General features: G+C 35.7%; 1 protein-coding gene across 32 annotated transcripts in view; it reads right to left on the reverse strand.

The window, feature by feature from the left end:
- Positions 1 to 13,880, reverse strand: part of wt1b (WT1 transcription factor b) — a 117,125-nt gene that overhangs the window by 26,626 nt on the left and 76,619 nt on the right. For 17 of the 32 annotated variants that reach the window (XM_087292490.1, XM_087292485.1, XM_087292460.1 and 14 more), the window contains one exon: positions 12,964 to 13,081. In XM_087292490.1, coding sequence (XP_087148616.1) covers positions 12,964 to 13,030 — 67 coding nt within the window. In that variant the 5' untranslated portion in view covers positions 13,031 to 13,081. Of the gene's footprint in view, positions 1 to 9,807; positions 9,848 to 12,952; positions 13,082 to 13,880 lie in introns of those variants that run through there. The other 15 variants (XM_087292466.1, XM_087292482.1, XM_087292476.1 and 12 more) reach the window with 2 other exon arrangements.

Below are 13,880 nucleotides of genomic sequence, written 5' to 3' on the forward strand. Positions count from 1 at the left end.
CTCAATCAGGGGCTAAGCTGGAGAAAAATGAATGAATGAATGAGTTACACCTTTAAAAAAATAAGTTCCTTAGTTGCATTGATGGTTCCCACAAAATGTTTAATATATCTATAGAAAGGTTCCAGCTCACAAAAGGTAAAGTGGAAAATGTGATCTTAATATTTACATTAGAAAAGTTCTTTACAACAAGAACCGTTCACTGAAAGGCTCATTTTGGAAACCTAAATGGTTATTTTTAGATGGCAGCATTTGGTCTCAATGTACATCTATTATATGTTTAGCATGTAATGAGCTGAATGCAGATAAGGGTCTCCAGCTGAAGTGTTGGCTCTGTTTTCTGTGAGGGGAAGTATAAATGAGTGCTATCTAAAGGATTTGAGTTGTCAAAGTGAAGATTCAATTAAGCTGATGGATGTGCAGGGTGATTGGGCAATGCTATTGTGAAATACCAGCACTGTCTGTAGCCTGCTTGAGAAAACAAGGGATGTGAATGAAAGGCAAAGGGGATTTTTTCATGTTGTTAGTAAGAATTGGCATCAGAAGTGGCTTATATGAAAGGCAAAGGCCTCTAGATTACACTTATTTTACCAAAATAAAATATAATCATGACTTGATTTTTAATGATTTAATTAGGACAGTAAGGTCTGACTCTGCTTAGACAATAGTCTTGTCACTTCACAGAAATAATGTCCAGTATACAATATAAAGTCATGCTGCAGTGGAAACAGAATGAATGTTGTCTGTGACTCCATCATGAGCTTGGAGGACTGCATCCATACATCTCTGCAATGACTCAAATCACTTATTAATAAAGTCATCTGGAATGGCAAAGAAAGCGTTCTTGCAGGACTCCCAGAGTTCATCAAGATTCTTTGGATTCATCTTTAATGCCTCCTCCTCCATCTTACCCCAGACATGCTCAATAATGTTAATATCTGGTGACTGGGCTGGACAATCCTGGAGCACCTTGACCTTCTTTGCTTTCAGGAACTTTGATCTGATTCCCCTCTCCTGTGGTTTGTAATGTAATGGCAGCACAATTACCTCAGGCTGTTGATGTTGCCATCCACTCTGCATATCTCTCACACGCCCCCATACTGAATGAACCCCAAACCATGATTTTTCCTTCACCAAACTTGACTGATTTCTATGAGAATCTTGGGGAACCCGTCCATGCGGGTTCCAATTGGTCTTTTGCAGTCTTTGATGATGTTTTTGTTCAGTCCAGTAGCGGACTGATAACCATTTTTTTTCACTCACAGACATCCGGAGCACTGGTCTGATTATGTACAGTAAATAACGTCTCTGACCTCTCGTCGGTGTGAACTCTGGAGGTGTATGAGCAAGATCCAGCAGAGCTGATTCCTCAATCCATGCATCATTTGTTTTGTAGCAGCTCAAAAATAGGGGAATTCCTCCCTGGAGGCCTGAAGACTGAGCCAAAACACAAGCAGATTTCACAAGGCATTTGTAAACAAATGTGTTCTGGAATGCTTTGAAGAGGCTTCAGAATTGCTTTCATGATATACAGGACAAGGGACTTGTAAAATGGATGGATTAATTATACAGTTGAAGTCAAAGTTATTAGCCCTCCTGCGTTTTTTTTTTTTTAAATATTTATCAAAGGATGTTTAAAAGAGCTAGGAATTTATTTTAGTATTTCCGATATTATTTTTTCTTCTGGTGAAAGTCTTATTTGTTTAATTTCAGCTAAAATAATTTTTTTAAATAATTTTAAGGTCAATATTATTAGCCCCTTTAAGCTATATTTTTTGTCTACAGAACAAACCACTGTTATACAATGACCAGCCTAATTACTATAACTTGCCTAATTAACCTAGTTAAGCCTTTAAATTGCACTTTAAGTTCAATACTAGTATCCTGAATAATCTAGTCAAATAACAATAAAAATATAAAAGAATTAAAAATTAACAGGAGGGTTAATAATTCTGACTTCAACTGTGAGTGTAATTTAAAAGTAAAAGTCCTGTGAAGAGCTTTGAGATGTGCATTTCTCATTCATTGTTTGACAATCTCAACTGAAACATGAGAAGAGGGCGGGACATATAGTAGATCCTTCTCTTTAAAAACAGCCAATAGCATTAGGTTTTTATCACAGCTCTGCCAGTGAGAGTGGTTGAAAAGTCCATCAAATGAAAAGCAAATGAAAAGCGTCTTAAAGGGGGCGGGGCATGTCAGATACTAGACAGCATTTGATTGGTCAGAAGATTTAATGAGAAACTGAATGATAAGGTATTGCCAAAAAATTTATTGATCCATTTAGGTAGAAGTAATAAAATGCAAGCGTTGGATGTTTAAATCATATTTATATCTTTTAAATGTGAATTTTGTCACAGTTTTAGAGCACGCTAACTATATATATAGCCACACCCTGCAGCCCAAGACCGGTTACTCACTGAAGCTAAGCAGGGCTAAGCCTGGTCAGTACCTGGATGGGAGACCACATGGTAAAACTAGGTTGCTGTTGGAGGTGGTGTTAGTGAGGCCAGCAGAGGGTGCTCAACCAGTGGTCTGTGTGAGTCCTACAGCCCTAGTGAAAGTGAAGGGGACACAACACTGTCAGTGGGCACCATCTTTCAGATGAGATGTTAAACCGAGGTCCTGACTCTGTGGTCATTAAAAATCCCATCACACTTCTCGTAAAGAGTAGGGTTGTAACCCCGGTGTCCTGGTCAAATTCCCTCCCAATCACATCCATCCAATGAATTGGCTCTATCACTGTCTCTCCACTCCCCTATAGCTGGTGTGTGATGAGCGCATTGGCGCCGTTCAACGTGCATGCTGCAAACTGGTGGTGGTGTGGAGACACCCCCAACCCGCCATGTCATATAACCGGCAGCTAGCTCTCTGCAACTTTCACATGGTCAACCACTGAAGCTAGTTACCTGGATGGGAGAGCACATGGGAAAGCTAGGTTGCTGCCGGAAGTGGTGTTAGTGAGACCAGCATGGGGCGCCCTACCTGTGGTCTGCAGGGGTCCTAATGCCCCAGTATAGTGACTAGGACTCTATACTGAGATGTTAAACCGAGGTCCCGACTCTCTGCGGTCGTTAAAAAACCCAAGATGTCCTTTAAAAAAAAGGAGTAGGGGTTTAACCCCGGCATCCTGACCAAATCTGCCCACTAGCCTCTGTCTATAAAGGCCTACTAACCCTCCCCATACCATAATTGGCTTCATCACTCTGTCTCCTCTGGCGCAATATGGCTGCCGTCGTGTCATCCAGGTGGATGCTGCACACTGGTTGTGGATTAGAACATTCCCCAAAACATGTGTTAAGCGTTTTGAGTGTCTAGAAAAGTGCTATATAAATAAAAGTAAGGAAATAAATAAAGCGTGAATCATCTCAGACTGGTTTCTTGAACATGACAATAAGTTCACTGTACTGAAATGGCCTCCACAGTCACCAGATCTTAATCCAATAGAGCACCCCAGGGATGTGGTGGAACAGGAGATTTGCATCATAGATGAGCAGCTGGCAAATCTGCAGCAACTGCCTGATGCTATCATATCAATATGAGTCAGTGTCTTGTTAAATCTATGCCACGAAGGATTAAGGCAGTTCTGAAGACAAAAGGGGGTCCAACCCGATACTAGTAAGGTGTACCTAATAAAGTGGCCGGTGAGTGTATATCATTAAGTAACATATTGATAGTAACTAAAAAACTGAAATCTTAACCAAATGTTGGGTTCATCTACAAGTGACCAAACATTGGGTTAAAACAAACCAATATATTTTTTAGAATGTGGATGTTAATTGGTCAGCACAATTGGTTTTAATGAAGTAACAGGACAGAACTGTATTCATCTAACACAATTAGATGAGAACAATACCTGCAAATCTAAACTAAACCATAACTAAATGTGTATCGTATAAACATTACATGAATAAGTTTGACTTAAACTGAGCCGAATAATGGAAATTTTGCCTTCTGTAGAGTTGCTTTAAAGATTATTTATTCATTTTCCTTGAGCTTAATGCATTATTTATCAGGGGTTGCCACATCGGAATGAACCACCAACTATTCTGGTATACGTTTTAGAAAGTGGATCCCCTCCAGCTGAAACCTAGTACTGGAAAACACCCATGCACTCTTGCATTCACACACACATATACAATACGGCTAATTTAGTTTATTCAATTCACCTATAGCGCATGTCTTTGGACTGTGAAACCGGAGCACCCGGAGGAAACCCTAACATGAGGAGAACATGCAAACTCCTCACAAAAATACCAACTGATCCAGCTGGGACTCAAACCAGCGACCTTCTTGCTGTGAGGCGACAGTGTTAATCAATGAACCACCGTGCCGCCCTGCTTTAACAATTAAAATGAAGCAATTCAAAATCCTGTAATTCTGAAACCCTGTTACTTCTGTTTTATGTGAAGTCACTTGAAACAATTTGCAGTGCATAAAGTTCTGTAATTTGACCGCACACCATTCTATGCCAATCTTTAGTTTACAATTGACATAATAAATAGGTCTTCAAATTGAGTAATAAAATAATAGTTCATTTAAATTGAGGACTCTTGTATGCGTAAGCTATATTGTGTAAAATCTGCCATCTGATGTTGAGTGGTGTCAATAACAATTATGAAACGCAGCTTCTCCAATCTTATTGCTTAATTATATTGGTGGAGCTCCTGAGAATAATAGTGATGTAATAGTCAAAGGCTGAGGCCACTGAAAGGCAAAAGGTCTCAAAGAGGTCATTAATAACTGTCAAAAAATGTGCGGTTTATATGCAAGCAGATAAGATGACACCCAAGAACTGTGTGACAAGTTCTGCGCACTTCATTGTACTCAAGATGAATGCAACTGCATGTTTAAGACTCATGAAACTGACTAAGTGGCAAAGTAATGTAATGTGTGTGTTTATATAGCACATTTATTGTGGATGGCCATACACCCAAAGCGCTTCACAATCATGAGGGGGGTCTCTCCACACCACCACCAGTGTGCAGCATCCACTTGGATGATGCGACGGCAGCCACAGGACAACGGCGCCAGTGCGCTCACCACACACCAGCTATTGGTGGAGTGGAGAGACAGTGATCGAGCCAATTAGGTGAAAAGGGATGATTGGGAGGCCATGATGGTAAGGGCCGATAGAGGGACTTTGGCCAGGACATCGGGGTTACACCCCTGCTCTTTCACGAGAAGTGCCATGGGATTTTAAATGACCACAGAGAGTCAGGACCTCAGTTTAACATCTTAAGTAAGGTTGTCAGCATGCTTAGCTACATACTCAGTCATTTCAGGTTAGTTGCAGATCTCGTTTTAGTCTCTTTAGATTCAAAACTTAAGAATTAGAATTAAAGAATTAGAATGAAAGAAGCTATACATCATGATGAGGAACAAATAAAAAAAAACATTATAACAACATCTAAGAGTGGCGCGGGGACTCAGTGGTTAGAACTGTCGCCTCACAGCAAGAAGGTCGCTGGTTTGAGTCCCGGCTGGGTCAGTTGGCATTTCTGTGTGGAGTTTGCATGTTCTCCCCGTGTTGGCGTGGGTTTCCTCTGGGTGCTTTGGTTTCCCCCACAGTCCAAAGACATGTGCTGTAGGTGCATACCCCAAACCAAGGGCATCCGCTGTGTAGAATATATGCTGGATAAGTTGGTGGTTCATTCCGCTGTGGCAACCCCTGATGAATAAAGTCACTAAGCCAAAGTAAAATGAAATGAAATGATTTAAGTGTGTGTACTGTATTTATTATGCATATATGCAGTTGAAGTCAGAATTATTAGCCCCCCTGTTTATTATTTTCTCCAATTTCTGTTTAACTGAGAGAAGACTTTAACACATTTCTAAACATAATAGTTTTGATAACTCATCACTAATTTTTTACTTTTTTTATCTTTGCCATTATGACAGTAAATAATATTTGACTAGATATTTTTCAAGACACTTCTATACAGCTTAAAGTGACATTTAAAGGCTTAACTAGGTTAATTAGGTTAACTAGGCAGGTTATGGTAATTAGGCAAGTTATTGTATAATGATGGTTTGCTCTGTAGATTACTATATATATATATATATATATATATATATATATATATATATATATATATATATATATATATATATATATATATATATATATATATATATATATATATCTTAAAGGGGCTAATAATTTTGACCTTAAAATTTTTTTTACAAATTAAAAACTGCTTTTATTTAAGACAAAATAAAACAAATAAGGCTTTCTCCAGAAGAAAAAAATATTATCAGACACACTGTGAAAATGTCCTTGCTCTGTAAAACATCATTTGAGAAATATTTAAAAAAGAAAAAATAAATCAAAGGGGGGTTGGGGGGGGGGGGTAGATGGGGGGCTAAGAATTCTGACTTCAACTGTAAATACTCACATGCATGCATATATTTGAGAAAAAAATTTATATTTAGATATAAATGATATGTGTATATAATAAAAATTGTATCTAATTTTAAATATCTATGTAACAAAATTGTTTTGTATAGTTGTTTCTATGTATGTGTAGCATTACATATGTGACTATGTAGCACTACTTTTTAAACTTCTTTCGAAAACATCATAAAAACATTATTTGCTAATATAATGCTGCTGTCAAACTATTTCTGTATCATATAACAAATGCAACTTGGCTTGATTAAACCGTGAATTGTGACCTGTCAGAGGATTTGGGGTCAAAATAAATATGTCAATAACAAGAAGAAAAACCGCATGTAGTTAATGTAGTTAAGTTTTGTACAAATCCTTGGACATATGTCTGTGTATGAAACATGAGTGGAGATTAGAAACATTAAACAGAAACATGAAAGGGCTCATAACTCAAGCCCTCCCTATACTGCAGCACTCATCTGTGTAAATGTCCTCAAGAGTTTCCCATCTCTTCACCACAAACAGGAGAATGCTGCTAGGAATTTATTTCCACTCTTTATAGAAGAATAAAGTCAAAGCTTTCTAAAAAAAAAAGTGCTGAGTTCAACACAATTCCTTCATGTTATCCCAACACAAATCAATTGTTGTTTTTACAAATTTAAGTGAATTGAATATAAGACAATTGAGTTGTCCCCCCAAAAACCTCAAGAATTGTGTTTCAGATTTAGCTCATCTGAAATAAATAGTCTGAATAAGCAGCAAAACATTGTGTTGGCAAAGTTACTCCAAAAAGTCATTAATGACCAATCACACCATTAAATTAGTTCCCTAATTACTTTGTCTGAAAATGTATTTAGTATAAGTACTTTGATTGCTTGACTCTTAGTGCAAATCTTAAAACAAATTAAATTCTTTTAATTATTTAAATTTAAGTTAAACAAAGGATAGGGGAGAAAATGCGGAGAAGACTTGGCAAACCACTTTCACATATTTTGGAGTTGCCCAGCCATTCAGCCATACTGGCAAGACGTAATGCAAGTAATACGAAATATTTTGGTGATGATGTCGATTTTTCTTTTACAACAATTTATCTGGGAAATATTGCATCCAACTTAATGGTAAAAGACAAGTATTTATTAAAAATACTCCTAGCCACCAGTAAGAAAACTGTAACTCGAAAGTGGCTACAACTGGAACCCCCTACAAAATCTGAATGGTTGGATATCATATCTAATGTTCAAAATATGGAGAGGATGACTTTTTCTTTAAAACTACAAATGGACAAATACCTGCAATATAGGGAGAAATGGATTGTACTTATGCCTTTACACAACGTAATCTGATTTATTTATGTATTTGTTTATGTGACCTGTAAGGAAATATGTGACCGGTCAACTGTTCATTTAAGTTCCAGTGTTTTATTGTATTATTTATTTTATTTTATTTTATTTTTTATTTATTATTTGTATTTTTTTCCTTAAAAAAAATAAAAATAAAAATAAAGTATATAAAAAAATTTAAGTCAAACAGGGCATTTTAGCTGCATTAAATAATAAAGAGAAAAATCACATGTATCAAAATATGTAAAGTTTTAGTAATGACCCCATATTTCATGCACACCATTTATTCATTCATTTTCCTTCAGCTTAGTCCCTTATTCATCAGAGGTTGCTACAGCGAAATGAACCACCAACTTATTCAGCATATGTTTTACACAACGAATGCTCTTCCAGCCACAACCCTAACTGGGAAACACCCATACACTCTCACATTCCCACGCACTCATACACTACAGCCTATTTAGTTCATTCAATTCTCCTATAGCGCATGTGTTTGGACTGTAGGGAACACCGGAGCACCTGGAGGAAACCCACGCCAACACGGGCAGAACATGCAAACTCCACACAGAAATCCCAACTGACCAAGCCGGGACTCGGGAGTAAACACTGAGCCACCCTTTCATGTTATATTTATTTAACCCAATTCGTTTATTAAGCTTGTGCAATCATCAGACAAGTAGTATAGACTTAATATATATATAATATAAAAAGTATATTACTCTGCTTCTCTGATCTGACTTGTACAGAAATGTAGAATATACACTACCTGACAAAACTCTTGAGGATTATTTGTTGTTTTAGGAACAACAAATAATAACTTGACTTCTAGTTGATCATTTGGTATCAGCAGTGATTAATATGAAAGGTAAAGGCCTCTAGATTACACTTATTTTACCAAAATAAAATATGATCATGTCTTGATTTTTAATTATTTAATTAAGACAGTAAGGTCTGATTTTGCTTAGACAAAATTCTTGTCACATCACAGAAATAATGTCCAGTATAGAATATAAAGTCATGCTGCAGTGAAAAAAGAATGAATATTGTGTCTGACTCCATCATGAGCTTGGAGGACTGCATCCATACATCTCTGCAATGACTCAAATAAGAGTTCATCAAGACTCTTTAGATTCATCTTCAATGCCTCCTCTTTCATCTTACCCCAGACATGCTCAATAATGTTCATGTCTGGTGACTGGGCTGGCCATTCCTGGAGCACCTTGACCTTCTTTGCTTTCAGGAGCTTTGATGCGGAGGCTGAAGTATGAGAAGGAGCGCTATCCTGCTGGAGAATTTGCCCTCTCCTGTGGTTTGTAGTGTAATGGGCAGCACAAATGTCTTGACACCTCAGGCTGTTGATGTTGCCATCCACTCTGCAGATCTCTCGCACGGCCCCATATTGAATGCAACCCCAAACCATGATTTTTTTCTTCACCAAACTTGACAGATTTCTATGAGAATCTTGGGTCCATGTGGGTTCCAGTAGGTCTTCTGCAGTATTTGTGATGATTGGGATGCCGTTCAACAAAAAAATATTACCTTCTGTCACTTTTCCAAATGATCAACTGGAAGTCAAATTATTATTTGTTGGTCTTACAACTGAGATCGACCACAAGAATTCTGTCAGGTAGTGTAAAGTATTAAAGGCAAGTACATTAATTGTAACTGTAAATAAATTACCTAAAAATTGAATGTAATCCCTTACTTTATGATTAAGCAATTTCCTAACAGTTCTTTGTAACTTCACTGTAAAAAAAAAAATAAGTCTTAATTTTTTTAGTTGAACCAAGTTAACTTTCCTAGTCATCTCAACTTACATAAATACAACTGACTAAAAAATTAGGTTAAACTTTTTTATAACCTTAATTATTGAAACCTGATTAACTTATTAAACTAAGTGAAAGCAACAGAAAAATATTTCTTGTCATGACTTTTGGTAATTACATTTTTTTCAGTGTAAAATGAAGTTATGAGACTTGATTTAGCAGTCTGTCACGTCTTTAATTAGTTTTTCCTAATAGTGTTCCTGAGTGCAAATATTACAACATCTTTAAAATCAACATCACATGTTAGACTTACCGATATAAGCTCTGCAACATCGTGAAACAAAGGAAATACCCTTTTCAGGAACGCAGCAAATGAGAAGGCGGAAAAAGTGAGAAAGTAAATTAAGGAAGTGATCCATACAATAAGCAAAGAATTTCATAATCCAGTGACCATACATGTCCAAAGGTCAAAGTCAAAATAAATATGGTGAAATAATTGGTAAGTTGGAATAAGAGGCATAATGAAAAATCTCAGTATTATTGATGCTTGCAAACCGACAACTTAGGACTTGATGGAATAGTTCACCCAAAAAATGAAAGTTCATCTTCACGTTGTTCAATTTCAGCTTTGCCACATTGTTTTGCATATTTATTAGTACACATTTGAACCTGAAAGTGCAATAAATGCACTGATAGTATTTTATTGTAAGTTTTGAGTGTGATTTATTGATTTATTTAATTTTAATGAAGTCTAAATGCTGTGCATACACAATTGCGGGGTTAAACAATGACACAATTATCAGTAAACTGACTACCGTAAACTCTCCCCACATACATTTTGCATTTAAATAGTAATGTACATGTGGACTTTTCGCATTTAAATGCCCAAAATACAGCCTGATTTTTTAAAAAATAAAACACAGTCTTTTGTATGGCCACCGATGAGGATGGAGATGACATATGTGTATTTTAATATGTATTCAGTCATAGCATGATAAAAAGCAATTTGTGTTCAACAGCAAATAAAAGAAATACTACATTATAAATGATCATTAAACAACTACCAAAAAAACGTTCCTCGTTTTAACATTAAAGTGTAGTCATTCTTAACATTATGCAATCCTATTTTTTAAAACTGACCGAAATGCAGTCATTTCATAATAAATTAGTAAACAGTTCTTGATAACTGTGACTGAAAACTTATTTTTAAATGTTACAGTTACAAAATCGAGCTGTAGAATGGCCCAGCCAATCACCTGACTTGAATCCAATGGAGAATACAAAATAAAGATCAGATTTGATAGACGCGACCGACAGAAGCATCAAGATTTTGACACTCTGTTGAAGTCTGTGACCTGTGGTTTCATTCTCCACATGAGAGACGTCTTTAAGCTGCCGTCAATCAAAAAAGTCTTTCATATAAAGTATTAAACACATTTCAGTAGTTCAGCACTTTCTCCTTGTGTCGTTACATTGTTCTTACACAGAACTAATTTTTCATGTATTTTTGTTTTGTTTTATTTTTATGTTTTTATTGTTTGGGTTTCTAATAAAATCTGGTTCAATTCCATGTCAAAAGCTCCTTTAGAAATATTATTCCCAGGAAAAAAAAACATGACATGTTCAATACTTATTTTCCCCGCTGTATATCTAGTAATAAAATCATATAGAGTGTGTCTCTTCAGAAGTCTTGTTGATTAATTTATGGAATACTTTTAAGAAACATCACAGTTTTGATGGATTGAACCCCAAAACTGAAAAATGTATTCATGTATCAAAGATGAATAAAAATCTTACCAGTTTGAATCCACATGTTTTTACAGTATGAAGCTGCACTTTATTATTATTATTTTTTTGACATGTCAGCAACTGCAGAAAATATATATTGTTGTATAGTATTTTTGTATATTGTTGTATAGCTGTAGTCTTGTATGGCTATGACTAATATACAGTTTAAGTCAGAATTATTCGCCCCCCTTCGATTTTTTTAATTTATTTATTTTTTTATATTTCCAAAATGATAGCAAGGAAATTTTCACAATATGTCCGATAATATTTTTTCTTCTGGAAAAACTTGTTTTATTTTGGCTAGAATAAAAGCAGTTTTAAATTTTTTAAAAGACATTTAAAGGTCAAAATTATCAGCCCCTTTAAGCTATATATTTTTTTCGATACTCTACAGAACAAGCCATCATTGGACAATAACTTGCCTAATTACCCTAACCTGCGTAGTTTATCCAATGAACCTAGTTAAGCCTTTAAATGTCACTTTAAGCTGTATAGAAGTGTCTTGAAAATTATCTACTCAAATATTATTTAGTTATCATGGCAAAGATAAAATAAATCAGTTATTAGAGATAAGTTATTAAAACTATCATGTTTAGAAATGTGCTAAAAAAAATCTTCTCTTTGTTAAACAAAAATTGGGGAAAAAAATAAATAAGGGGCTAATGATTCAGGGGGACTTCAACTGTATATTAATATCAGTGTTAATTTTGTTGACAAAAAAAATTTGCCATAATTTTCATGACAAACAAGTTTTTACCGACAAAACTAAATAAAAATTAAGTGATGATGACGACAACTATATACTGACCTTTTTGTTGACTAATAAAAACAAGATGAGAACATGATTGAGGGATGTTTTTTGGAAAATATTTAATCAGAACTAATCTTGGTGTGTGATGCATGACGCGCACACACACACACACACACACACACACACACACTCACTCACTCACTCACTCACTCACTCACACACACAAACACACACACAAACACACACACAAACACACACAAACAAACATTTGAAAAGTAACTGAACCACAGTAGTTGCGGGATGCGATTAAATCATCTTCCATTGAAAATTACACTTAAATTAAACCAAATATATTTTAGTCAACTAAATTTTTACTCTAGATTTAGTTGACTGAAACTGAAATAATTCAGAAGTCATTTTAGTATGAATATATGATTTGTGTAGTGTACACTGCAATCAAGGTATTGAAGTACCAAACTTAATTCAACTGACAACAATGTTTGTCTACGTCTATATGATTGTACAATTACATTTTTTAATTGATCAGATTTTGCAACAACCAATAAACACTAAAAAGAGGTGCATACAGTGTATCTAGAGTAAAAGAGAGATAAGACTTTTATATGGATATAGACTTTTCAGAAATGGGCCACAATCAACCACCTAGAAACCATCCAGAACTTCAAAAACAAAACATTCTGGCAAAGCAATTGTTGAGAAAACGCTGACAAATCAGATCAGCACATCAACAAAAACCATAAAGCTTTCCTACTTTGGCGCAAATGCAAAGAACAAAACTAATTCTCACATCCGCGAAGGCTTATGGAGACATTTCTCACCAAATGTATATCAATGACTAAGTGGTTCTTCTCAGTGAGTGATTTTAAACATGCACAAGAGTCCGTTTCAGAAAGTGTGCTTTGAGCTGACCTGAAGATTTACGGGACGAGTGAGATAATCCAGGGTCTATCAGAGCAGAGACATTACATCTTCTCATACTGAAGATAAAAATCACAGTACAGTCACCACAGCAACAGATAGGCGGCTCCTAAAAACAGAAACACAAATCACCCACGCCATTATCCTCATGAATACATCTCTATTTATCTGCATCGTGTCCAAAACAAAACCATGCAGTTTTAAGTCAACAACTTCAAAAGGTGGAACAACCATATATAGCGTTGAAGTCAGAGTCATAGCCCTCTGAATTATTAGCCCCCTGCATATTATTTCCCCCAATTTTTGTTTAATGGAAAGAAGATATTTTTTCAACTAATTTCTAATCATAATACTTTTAATAACTCATTTCGAATAACTGATTTATTTTATCTTTGTCATGATGACAGCACATAATATTTGACTAGATATTTTTCAGTATTCTGTATTCTGAAATATGCAGTATTTCAGTATTCTGAATACTAGTATTCAGCTTAAAATGATGTTTAAAGGCTTTACTAGATTAATTAGGCCTAATTTATGGTAATTCGGACGACTGAAGAATGACTGAAGGTTTGTTCTGTCGCCAATTGAAAAAAAAATTTCTTAAAGGGCACCTATTCTTTTCCAAGGTGTAAGATAAGACTTTGGTGTCTCCAGTATGTGTCTGTAAAGTTTCAGTTCAAAATATCCATCAGATTATTCATTCATTCATTTTCTTGTCGGCTTAGTCCCTTTATTAATCCGGGGTCGTCACAGCGGAATGAACCGGCAACTTATCTAGCAAGTTTTTACGCAGCAGATGCCCTTCCAGCCGCAACCCATCTCTGGGAAACCCATCAGATTATTTATTATGTAATTTAGAATCTGCCCATTTTACTGTCTTGAGGACAGTGGTGTATTACAAATTA

This window comes from Danio rerio, chromosome 18, assembly GCF_052040795.2.
Source record: "Danio rerio strain M-AB ecotype USA chromosome 18, GRCz13ab, whole genome shotgun sequence".
In the NCBI taxonomy this organism is placed as follows: domain Eukaryota; kingdom Metazoa; phylum Chordata; class Actinopteri; order Cypriniformes; family Danionidae; genus Danio; species Danio rerio.